Here is a 13003-nt window from a genome sequence, read left to right as displayed (position 1 = left end):
CCAGAAAGTGGTTGCTTTTCTGATGAGAGAGTTGTTGCTCTTCTTTTCTTCGATCTCCTGTTGAGTTTGTAGGTGTTCAGAATGGTTTGATCCCTATCCAGCTGAATTCCTGAGAGGAGTCGAAATCCAGGTCTCCTATTCCTCTGCCATCTTGCTCCGCCCACTAAAATGTTCATCTTTTAATGCTGATCTATGATGAGATTTTATGTATTTCACTTTTGCAAATTTCTTTCCTATTAATATCAGTCCATGGGCATATGGTTTTAATTGAGTATATTCACCAATTAGATGACATTTTTAGAATTCTGTTAACTATAAGACTTAAAGAATGCCATTTAGCATGTCATTTTAGTACAAATTAATCACTCCCAGTTAAAATTCCTCAGATGCATAAATAGACTTTGGAATATGGAAATTTCTGTTGCACTTGCATCAAGGTTGAAAAACACTGTTGTGGATTGAAATCAGAAAGGAATTTGTGTAGAATGGAGATCTCCCTTTATTTCTTCAAAATTCAGGAAATGTATAACACAGCCTGAGATTACTTGCAAGTCAAAAAAATGGCAGTTATCATTGAAATTACTTTATCATACTATAAGTTTCATATATAAGTACTATTTTGCCTTGCAATTTTAGATTGAAATAGTTTTAAGTCTGTAGCATAAGCTAATTCCAAAGCCATTTAGAGATAAATAAGAATGGTGAGCACAATTTTTCCAACCATTTAAAAATGTAACACCATTTTTAACTTGAGGACTCTACAAAAGGCAGGCTATATTTGGCCCATAGGCCATACTTTATGGACCCCTGCTCTATAAAGTCCTATATTCCCAGTAAATGTATGTGTCTGAGTCTCCAAAACTTTGCAACCAGTAAATAATCCTTTTCATAATTTATTTTAATTCCAGTATAGTTAACATACAGTGATATATTAGTTTTGGGTGCACAATATAGTGATTCAACCATTCTGTACATTACAGGTGCTCATCATGACAAGCTTACTCTTAATCCCCTTCACCTATTTCATCCATCCCCCCACCCCCATACACCTCCTCTCTAGTAACCATTGATTTGTTTTCTATAGTTAAGAGTCTGTTTCTTGGTTTGTCTCTTTTTTCTTTGTTCATTTTTGTTTTGTTTCTGAAATTCCACATGAGTAAAATCATAGGATATTTCTCTTTCTCTGATTTATTTCACTTACTGTTATACTCGATAGCTCCATCTGTGTCTTTGCAAATAGCAAGATTTCATTATTTTTTTATTAGGGATTTTATTTATTAGAGAGCGAGCAAGAGAGAGAGCACAAGCAGGGGGAGGAGCATAGGGAAAGAGAGAAGCAGACTCTCCACTGAGCAGGAAGTCTGATGCAGGACTCATGACCTGAGCCAAAGGGGATCATGAGTTGAGCCAAGATCATGACCTGAGCCTAAGGTAGACACTTAACTGACTAAGTCACCCAGGCTCCCCAAGATTTCATTATTTTTATGACTGAATAATATTCTGTTGTGTTTATGTACCACATCTAGTATATCCATTCATCAATCGATGGACACTTGGGCTCCTTCTGTATCTTAGCTATTGTAAATAATTCTGCAATAAACATAGAGGTGCATGTATACCTTTGAATTCATGTTTTTGCATTCTTTGGGTAAATACCCAGTAGTGGGATTGCTGGATTGTAGGGTAGTTCTATTTTTAAGAGATTTTTTTTTGAGGAACCTCCACATACTTTCCCACAGTGGCTGAACTAGTTTGTATTCCCACCAATAGTGCAACAGGATTTCTTTTTCTCCATGTCCCAACCATCCCAAAGGTTTATTTTTGCTTTTGTTTTCCTTGCCTCAGTTGACATACCTAGAAAAATGTTGCTACGGCTGTCAGAGAAATTACTGCCTCTTCTAGGATTTTTATGGTTTCTGGTCTCACATTCAGGTCTTTAATACATTTTGAGTTTATTTTTATGTATGGTGTAAGAAAGTGGTCCAGTTTCTTTCTGTTGCAGGTTGCTGTCCAGTTTTCCCAATACCGTTTGTTGAAGAGACTGTCTTTTTCCAATTGCATATTCTTGCCTCCTTTGTTGAAGATTAATTGACCATATAAACATGGATTTATTTCTGGGCTCTCTATTCTGTTCCATGGATCTGTGTATCTGTTTTTGTTACAGTACCATATTTTTTTGATGCCTATAGCTTTGTTCAAATCTGGGATTGTGATACCTCCAACTTTGTTCTTCTTTTTCAAGATTGTTTTGGCTATTCAGAATCTTTTGTGGTTCCATACCAATTTTAGGATTACTTGTTCTAGTTCTGTGAAAGATGCTGTTGGTATTTTGAAAAGGATTACAATAAATCTGTAGATTGCTTTGGGTAGTATGGAAATTTTAACAATACTGATTGTTCTACTTCATGAGCATAAAATATCTTTCCATTGGTTTGTGTCATCTTCAATTTCTTTCATCAATGTTTTATACTAAGGGTACAGGTCTTTCACCTCCTTGGTTAAGTTTCTTCCTAGGTATTTTATTCTTTTTGCTGCAGTTGTAAATGGGGAATTTTTCTTAATTTCTCCTCCTGTTACTACATTATTAGTGTATAAAAAAGCATCAGATTTCTGTATATTGATTTTATATCCTGTGGCTTCGCTGAATTCATTTATCATTTCTAGTAGTCTTCTTTTGTAGAGTCTTTAGGGGTTTTTTTTATATAGTATCATGTCATCTGCAAATAGTCCAGTTTTACTTCTTCCTTACCAATTTGGATACCTCTGTCTGATTGCTATGGCTAGGACTTCCAGTACTGTGTTGAATAAAAGTGGTGACAGTGGGCATCCTTATCTTGCTCCTGATCTTAGGAGAAAAGCTCTTAGATTTTCACCATTGAATATGATATTAGCTATGGGTTTTTTATATATAGCCTTCATTATGTTGCGGTGTGTTCCCTCTAAACCTACTTTGTTGATGGTTTTTATCATGAATGCATGTTATACTTTGTCAGATTCTTTTTCTGCATCTGTTGATCATGTGGTTTTTATCCTTTCTCTTGATGTGATGTATCATGTTGACTGATTTGCAATATTTGCAAATATTGAACCACCCTTGCATCCCAAGAATAAATTCCACTTGATCAAGATGAATGATTTTTTAATGTATTGTTGGATTTGGTTTGGTGATACGTTGTTGAGTATTTTTGCATCTGTGTTCACCAGAGATATTAGCCTGCAGTTCTCTATTTGTAGTGTCTTTATCTGGCTTTGGTATCAGGGTAATGGCAATCTCAAAAGTGAATTTGGAAGCTTTCCTTACTCTATTTTTGGAATAGTTTGAGAGAATATATATTAACTCTTGTTTAAATGTTTGGTAGAATTCACCTGTGAGGCTGTCTGGTCCTGGACTTTTTGTTTCTTCGGAGTTTTTTTATTACAGATTCTATTTTCATTGCTGGCAGCAGGTCTGTTCAAATTTTCTGTTTGTTCCTGAGTGACCTTGGGAAGATTGTATGTTTCTAGGAACTTATCCATTTCTTCTATATTGCCCAATTTGTTGGCATATGATTTTTCATCATGTTTTCTTATAATTCTTTCTGGTTGTTGTTTTCTCCTCTTTCACTTATGATTTTGTTTATTTGAGCCCTCTCTTTTTTTTTGATGACTTTGGGTAAAAGCTTATCAATTTTGTTGATCTTTTCAAAGAACCAGCTCCTGGTTTCATTGACCTATTATCCTGTTTTTTTAGTTTCTATTTCATTTATTTCTCCTCTATCTTTATTATTTTCTTTCTTCTGCTGGTTTGGGGTTTTGTTTCTTCTTTTTCTAGCTCCATTAGGTGTAAGTTTAGGTTGTTTATTTGAGATTTTTCTTGCTTCTTGAGTTAGGCCTGTATTGCTATAAACTTCCCTCTTAGAAGAGCTTTTGCTTTGTCTCAAAGATTTTGGACCATTGTATTTTTTTTATTTGTCTCCATGTAATTTTTTATTTCCTCTTTGATATTTTGGTTGACCCATTTGTTGCTTAATAGCATGTTATTTAATCTCCATGTATTTGTGTTTTTTACAGATTTTTTCTTGTGTTTGATTTCTAGTTTTATAGCAATGTAGTCTGAAAAAATGCATAGTATGACTTCAGTCTTTTTGAATTTGCTGAAATCGTTGCAGCCTAACCTTATGATCTGTTCTGGACAGTAATCTATGTGCACTTGAATCAAGTGTATTCTGCTATTTTAGGATGGAATGTTCTGAATAGATCTGGTCCAGATCCATCGGTTAGATCCATCTGGTCCAGTGTGTCATTCAAAGCCACTATTTCCTTGTTGAATTTCTGTGTGGATGATCTACCCATTGATGTGAGGTGTTAAAGTACCCTACTATTATTGTATCACTATTGATTATTTCCTTTATGTTTGTTATTAGCTGCTTTATGTATTTGGAGGCTGCCATGTTGGGTGTGTAAATATTTAATTATTATACCTTCTTTTTGAATTGTTCCCTTTATGATTACATAGTGTCCTTTTTCCGTTATTACAACCTTCTGTTAAAGCTCATTTTGTCCAGCATAAGTATTGCTACCCTGGCTTTCTTTTCACATCCATTTGCATGATAAGTGCTTTTCTATCCCTGCACTTTCAGTCTGCATGTTCCTCTAGGTCTGATAGGCAGACATATAAATGGGCCTTGCTTTTTTTTATCCATTCCATCACGTCTTTTGATTTGAGCATTTTGTCCATTTACATTCAGAGTAATTGTCGATAGGTATGTACTTATTGTCATTTTATTACTTGTTTTATGGCTGTTTTTGTAGTTCTTCTCTGTTCCTTTGTTCTCTTGCTCTTTTCTCTCATGGTTTTCTGGCATTCTTAGTGATATACTTGGATTCCTTTCTCTTTATTTTTTGCATATTTAGTATCAGTTTTTGATTTGTGGTTACCATTATGTTTATATATAACATCTTCTGTATATCAGTGTGTGTTTAGTTGATGGTCACTTAAGTTTGAACCCATTCTAAAAGCACTATGTTTTTACTCTTTTCCCAGCCCTGTTTTATGTATATGGTGCCCTACTTTACATCCTTTTATTCTGTGAGGCCCTTGACTGATTTATATAGGTATATTTAATTTTAGTGCCTTTTTGTTTCCTACTTTTCTTTCTCTTGCCTATGGACTTGCCTTTCCACTCAGAGTCCCCTTTAACATTTCTTATAGGGCTGGTTTAGGGTGAGGAATTCCTTTAATTTTTATTTGGGAAATTCTCTCTGCTTGTATTATGAGTGATTGCTATGTTGGATAGAGTATTTTTGGCTGCAGGGTTTTTTTCTTTCAGCACTTTGAATATATCATGCCACTCCTTTCTAGCCTACAAGTTTCTGCTGAGGAATCCACTGACAGTCTTACAGGATTTCCCTTGTATGTAACTCTTTTCTCTTGCCGCTTTTAAAATTCTCTTTTTTGTTTGTTTTTTGTTTTTCCATTTCAATTACTATGTGTCTTGGTGTGGGCTTCTTTGGGTTAATTTTTGGGGGAATCTTTGTGCCTCCTGGGTATAGATTTCTGTTTCCTTCTCCAGATTTGGGGAGTTTCCAGCTATTATCTCTTCAAATGAACTTTCAGTCCCTTTTCCCTCTCTCCTCCTCTGGGATTTCTATAATGTAAATGTTATTATGCTTGATGGTGTTGCTGAGTTCCATTAATCTATTTTCATTTTTCATTATTTTTTGTCCCTCTCTCTCCAGTCAGCTTGATTCCTCTCTGTTACTCTCTCCTGCAGGTCCGTGATCTGTTCTTCTGCTTCCTCTACTCTGCTATTTATTGCATCTAGTTCATTTTTTATTTCAGTTATTGAGTTCTTCGTCTCTCACTGGTTCTTTTTTTATGTTTTCTGTCTCTTTTTTGAAGGTATCACTGAGTTCCTCTACTCTTCTCAAGTCTAGTTGAGTATATCTTTATGACCATTACTTTAAATTCTCTATCAGGTGTATTACTTATCTCCATTTCATTTAGCTCTCACTGTGATTTTTCCTCTGTCTCATTTTGTCTAACTCTCTGTGTCTTTTTCTGTGTTTTAGTAAAGTCCACTATATCTCTTGCTCTTGAAAGTAGTGGCTTTAGGGGCGCCTGAGTGGCTCAGTCAGTTAAGCACCCAACTCTTGATTTCAGCTCAGGTTGTGATCTCAGGATTGTGGGACTGAGCCCCACATAGGGCTCTGTGCTCACCAGGGAGTCTGCTGGGGCTTCTCTCTCTCCCTCCCCTTTGCCCCTCCCCCCAACGCTCTCTGTTTCTCTTAAAGTAAATAAATAAATCTTAAAAAAAGAAAAGAAAAAAAGGAAGTAGTGACCTTATGAAGAGGAGGTCATGTAGTGCCTTGCAGTGCAATGTCCCCAGTTCACAGAACCTGGAGCTTCAGGGGTGTCTCCTGTGTGTGTTGCACGTTCAGTTCTGTGTGGCTAAGCTGCATTTACCTTTAGTTCTGTCATATACGATGACTCTCTTTGTCTTTTGTGTGCAGAGTTTGATCACTGTGTTGAAAATGGGCCATTCTGGGGCCATGTTGGGTTTGAGCTCAGTCAAGCCAGGCATTTACCAGAGATGCAGTAGCATCAAATTGCAAGGTGCTTTCCCTGTGTTAGCCCCTGAGTTTTTGTTGGTGGGTGGAGCCTGTAGTCAGACTTGATGTCTGCTCCCAGCCCACTTCTGGAGCCACAGTTGGAGTGTAGGGTTATCTTACCCTCTACTTTGGAGTGGTGCTCACCCCTGTCAGGGCTGCTTGCACACTGCCAGGCTTGTGGTACCACTTTGTATGGGATCCTGCCAAGGACATACTGGAGGAAGGAAGTCTGCTGTAGAATGTAGGGGTGGGGCATGTGGTGCCAGGATGGTCTTCACCAGTCTACTAAAGGAGAGGACCTACAGCCACCTGGGAAAACTTGTCAAGACTGGCGGGGGTGGGGATGCAGATCTGCAGAAGCATACCAGGGCAGGGTGCACTGTAAGTAAGCTAGGTGGAACATATTAGTACTGTGCTGTTTCCTGCAGGTATCCTATATTTAGGCTGGGGGTGGGGGTTGGACAAGGGAGTGAAATGGTGCCGAGCAGCATTTTGTTCTTGGAGAAGTCTCCCAAAGATCCCTGCCTCTCCAGCACATGCTCTGAGATTAGTAAATAAATCCCATATACCTCGGGCAGTTTTCAAACTGCTGCTTCTATGCTGTATTTCAGTGGGGCTGTTTGTAGTCAAAAAGATTAAGGGCAGGAAGTCAGTTTCCTGTTGTTCTCCCTGCTCTCCCAGAACCAAGCCCACTGATTTTTAAAGTTCTAGGTGTAATACCCCATTGACTGTAAGAACTCATGAAGTTAGGCCCTTCTGGTTTTCAAAGCCAAATGTTATGAGGATTTGTCTTCCCAGTGTGTCCCCCGTGCCTCGGATGCCTGGTGTGCCTGATGTGGGGGTCTGCTTCTTTCTCCTCTCCACATCTGCAGTGTCCCTCCTTCTTGGGGACAGTCCTGTGGGTCCATTTGGCTCCTGACAGCATCTCCACTTTTCCTGCCCTCTTTGACGTGGCTTCTCTGCATTTACCTGTAGAGAGTCTGGTCTGTCAGTCTTTGGGTCATTTTCTGGGTTATTTACACTGATGTGGGTGTTATCTAGTGGTATTTATGGGATGAGGTGAGCTAATGATCCTCCTACTCTGCCATCTTCCCTGGAAGTCTCTGCAGCCAGTAAATATTCTGAACTTTTAAAAACTTAAACAATTTGAAATTATATTTTTTCAATTGCACTTATTTGAATATTAATAAAGTGAAATATCTTTCATGAGTATAGGCCATTTATATTTCTTCATTGTAAACTGGTTGTTTATGTTCTTTTTCCATTTCTTAAAAGGTTTATTTCTTTATTCTAGAGAGAGAGGGAGAGGGAAAGAGAGATCTCAAGCAGATTCCCTACTGAGCAGGGAGCCCAATGTAGGGCTCACTCTCATGACCCTGAGATCATGACCTGAGCCAAAATCAAAAGTCAGACACTTAACTGACTGAGCCACCCAGGTGGCCCATCTTTTTCCATTTTTATTGCAATAATATTCCAGCAATCTTTTGCACACCAAAAATAGTTCAAAATCCTTTTTAGTGGCTATACCTACTTTAGTATTATTTTACACTGCTTTCTCCCACACATCCAATCTAAGTAAGACTCCTTCCATATTCAAAGATATACCATTGCCTAACACAACTTTTTTCAATCTTCTGTATGTATATATATGCACCAGATACTAATTCTGTCGCTTTTTCTCTATTTTCCCTCCTAGCATAACTCTTATTTGTCCTTCAAGACTCAGAGCAAGGATCAGTTCCTTCTCTTCAGCTCCACAGCAAATATTTGTGCAAATATCTGTTATAAAACCTATCACACATTATGTAATTAACTGTTCACAATGATCTGTCTCCCCACTGGGCTCACAGCTTCTTGAGACATGGAATTGTAATTGATCTCTATATTCCAGAACAATGCCTAACACTTAGTAGGCACTGATTATTTGCTGACTGTATGAGTTCAAGATAATAGTAATATTAATAATGTTAACAAAGTAGTATGTGCCAGACACATAAATGTCAGAGACAAATTTGTGTAGTTGTATTTCTTGTAAAATGCTTATCATAATATTATATACAATTGAATTTTGAAGAAGTCATCTCAGATATTAAAATCTCCCCAAAGAACATAGCAATAAATGTTTTTATTTCCTGACAAAACTGAGTATGTCGAACATTTGGTTTAAAAACTTGTCTTTTTCCCTGAAGAATTAAAATAACTTATTTAAATAATGCTATTAGGTAATAGTTATAATCTACAATTCAAGAAAATTTGCTTATACTAGAAAAGAAAACTGAATTAAAACAAAAAATATTCATCAGCCATGTCTGTTTTGTAATCTGAACAGTAAGCTCTTTTGCTCAAAATCTTTGTAACTTGACCAAGATTCATTTGGATTAATCTTTTATTTTGTTTTTTTTCCAAAGGACATCCATTACTTTGCACTAGATAAGGGTGAATTGGCACTAGCTGAAGTGGCAAGAAAAAGAGCTAGTGACATTGATGCAGAATCAATAACCTCTGGAGTTGGTAAGAATTAATGCTGGTTTTTTTAAGTGCTTTTTGTTTCAGTCAATACTTACTCAGTATCATGTATATTTATGTTTGTAAGGCCCGGTTGGTTAATTTGAATTACTTTCTTTGTAAAGAAAGTGACTTTTAAAAAAGAATTAAGCCTGGGTAAATAGTACAATATGGATATATAAGTGGGAACAGTGTTGATATAAAAATTAATAATCACTGATTAATCACCATTTAGCAAAAAGTCAAAAAGACACTGTTTTCATAAGATTTTTGAGGTAGTTTATTATCATAAGTGCTGTTATTAATATTAGCCAACACAGAAACTTATATAATTATTTATACACATAGACATGTCATATCTCAAAAGAATTCTGTCCTATATCAAAGTATTTCACATGGGCTTTTAGGTTTGATGGGTGACTTGTTTTCTTTTAGAAGCCACTAGTCGTTTTACAGTGTAGTCTTCCAAAGAAGACCAATCAGAAACCTATTTAATCTAAAGGTCCATACAAAACTTTACAATATATAAAAATGATAGTTTTAAAAACTATTATAATATCAACATGAGCTTCCTTTTCCCTAAACTTAATCTAATGTGACTAAATCTGGAATTATTGATCTCTGGACATCCCAATTCCTATTCTTCCTGGTATTTACTATTCCTAGATTAGGCAAAGGGCCCTCAGAATTGCAAAAGAATTCATTTCTTTGTGGAACTCCTGAGAAAGGAAGTTTTAGTAGATTTCTACTTTGTAAGTTTGCTTCAAATTATTATAACAAGCCTCTCCAGTGATTGATCATCTTTGTTTTTATAATGCTGTTTGCAGCCAGAAGGAGCAATTGCCAGCTTCTCTTTAAGGATGGAGGTTTTGCATTTTAAAGCTATTTAAAGTTACTAAGGGTGAAAAGGAATGTGAAGAAATTATCACAAAATTTCAGAAAAAGGAAGAAACTCCACTATTCGCCAGTATGCTTTCTGTGCCCTGTGAATGCTTTGATTAGATTCCTGTAGCCAGCTGGTACTTCCTAGCCAGAGTCTTTTTGAGCCCTGCCTCATTTCTAGCAAATATCTTTCTTCACTGAAACCCTGTATCTCCCTGCTTTTCAGCCTTTTTTTTTCAGGGCTTTACTCTCTGACCTTGATTACTCCCTTGACAAAGATACCATTCAGTAACAACAGTAACTATCAAGAGGTGAACATTCAGATGAATGTTCTACTCCACTTTTATTCTAGAAAACTGGGGTGACTCCCACTCAAAATTAGAAAAGGAATTAGGAAAGAATCTCTAGTTTTTTAATCGTAGTTTCTGTCTAGTTCTTCCATATAGCCCACATCATGCTGGGGAAAGCTAATTTTCTCTCAAGTTCCTTCAATTTAGTTCAACTCTGCTCTCTCAGACATTTCTGAAAGCAGAAAATAATTAAGTTTTTGGCTTTCAAAAGTGTTGCTTGATGCAAGCAAGAAGGTAAATTATGTAACATAACAAGAGCATTCAAGTTGAAGTATTTCAAGGGCGCCTGGGTGGCTCCGTCAGTTAAGCATCTGCCTTCAGCTCAGGTCATGATCCCAGGGTCCTGGGATCGAGTGCCGCATCGGGCTCCCTGCTCTGTGGAAAGTCTGCTTCTCCCTCTCCCTCTGCCTGCCACTCCCCCTGCTGTGCTCTCTCTCTCTCCGTCAAAGAAAGAAATAAGATCTTTAAAAAAAAATAAATAAGTTGGAGTATTTCAGTCTACATGGAAGAGTCTGTAAAAATTATCACATGTGGTAGCCATCAACATAACTAAAAGCAAGAGTTGCCGAAGGATAAGTTCAATGATAATAATCTGAACAGTTTGAAAGTTTTTTATTTAAATTTTTTATTAAAGTATAACATACATACAGAAAAGCACACAAATCATAAATGTAACTCAGTAGATTTTCACAAAGTAAACACATTCTTGTAACCATCATCCAGACCAAGTAACATACATTACCAAGACCACACAAGCCCTCTCATATCCACTTTAAGATACTACATCCCAGCCGAACTATCTTTACTTATAATAATATAGATTAGCTTTACCTTTCTTTCAAATTTTAAATAAGTGGAATCTATATTATTCTTTTGTTTTTGGCTCCTTTCACTTAACTTTATGAGATTCTTTTATATTGTTGTATATAAGTAATTCTTTCCTTTTTATTATATAACAGTATTCCAATAGATGAATATATACAATTTTATTTATTCTATGCCAGATATTTGAATTCTTTCAAGTCTGGGGCTTATTGTGAATAGTGCTGCTATGAATATACTTGTGTTTGTCTTTTAACAGATGTATACACAGATCTTCTGGGTATGTGCTTAAAAGTGGATTTGCTGGGACATAGGATATATTCATATATTCAGCTTTAGTAGTGTGGAGAGGAAAAAAGTTTTCCTCTGTCCTTCAAGGTTTTTCCACCCGAACTAAAAACCAGATTTACACAAGACTGATTAATAGAGAATGTTGGCTATTTGTATTTAAATTTAAAAAAACCCAAGGAAAAAAAAAGACTGATTAATAGAAAATGAAACAAGGTTTAATAATATATATACCTCCTGTACACATGGGAGAGACCCAAGAAAACTGAGTATCTCACCAAAATAGCTGAAGCCATCACCTTAAATACCATCTCCATCTAAAGACAAGAGAAGATGTAGGTAGAGGATCGTTTATGGGAGGTTACCATAAAAAGCATAGTAAAAAAGGCTAAAGTTGTCATGCAGATTTAAGTTCATGCCTTCTCCACTGATAACAGTTTCTAGGCATCTAAGAGTCATCCCCCTCTTCCTGATACTGAGGGAGACACCCTTACAAATGGAGATTTCCCTTATACATGGAAATGTCTCTTAAGGGAGGGAAACTGGGATTTCAGAGATATTCTTGTGTCTACAGTTTCTTAAAAAATACCAGCTTAGAATAATCAATATGCCAAAGAGGCATATCTTTTTTAATCAAATTTATATATTCTTGTTTTTATTTAAATTCCAGTTAACATACAGTGGTGTAATATTAGATTTCATTCTTTTTTAAGGCTGAGTAATATTCCATTGTATATATATATACCACTTTTTCTTTATCCATTCATCAGTCGATGGACATTTGGGCTCTTTCCATAATTTGGCAGTTGTTGATAAAGCCACTAGAAACATTGGGGCGAACGTACCCCTTCAAAGAAGTATTTTTGTATTCTTTGGGTAAATATCTAGTAGTGTGATTGCTGGGTCATAGGGTAGTTCTATTTTCAATTTTTTAAGGAACCTCCATCCTGTTTTCCAGAGCGGCTATACCAGTTTGCATTCCTACCAACCCACCAGTGCAAGATGGTTCCCCTTTCTCCATATCCTAAAGACGCATAGCTTATGGTAGAAAAATCTGCTCCCCTACAGTAGCTATTTCCAGTTTTCCTAGGGAGTTGTAACAACTTATCTTCTCACCAGCAGTCCATAACAGTAGAGCTTGCCCCATCCTCAATGCATGATATTGTCTGTCTTTGCATTTTAGCCATTCTGGTGGGGAAGACATTAATATTTTGTAAATGTGATAGTGTATATATAGAATGTTTCTGGGCTCTTTATTTCACTGGTCTCTGTACTTGCACAAATATCTCAGTGGGTTTTTAATTGAAGTATAGTTGACACACAATGTTACATTCCACAAGTCTGTATCTTACGTTATGCTCACCACAAGCATAGCTATCATCTGTCACCATACAACGCTATTACAATACCATTGACTAGATTCCCTGTACCTTTCATCCCATGATTTCTTTTTTTTTATTATGTTAATCACGATACATTACATTGTGTTCCATGATTCATTGTTTGCGTATAACACCCAGTGCTCCATGCAGAACGTGCCCTCTTTAATACCCACCACCAGGCTA

At 36.5% G+C, this 13003-nt stretch overlaps 1 protein-coding gene across 1 annotated transcript in view; it reads left to right on the top strand.

Moving 5' to 3' along the window:
- The window catches only part of WDPCP (WD repeat containing planar cell polarity effector), a 413409-nt gene that overhangs the window by 240396 nt on the left and 160010 nt on the right, over positions 1-13003 (top strand). Inside the window, exons 16-17 of the mRNA XM_081797281.1 lie at positions 6493-6630; positions 8949-9102. Of these exons, the coding sequence (XP_081653407.1) occupies positions 6493-6630; positions 8949-9102 (292 nt within the window). The remainder of the gene's footprint in view (positions 1-6492; positions 6631-8948; positions 9103-13003) is intronic.

The sequence above is a fragment of the Leptonychotes weddellii genome, chromosome 10, assembly GCF_054177405.1.
Source record: "Leptonychotes weddellii isolate Sample4059 chromosome 10, ASM5417740v2, whole genome shotgun sequence".
Classification (NCBI taxonomy): Eukaryota; Metazoa; Chordata; class Mammalia; order Carnivora; family Phocidae; genus Leptonychotes; species Leptonychotes weddellii.
Note: the sequence above shows the minus strand (reverse complement) of the source record. Positions and strands in the feature narration are given on the sequence as shown.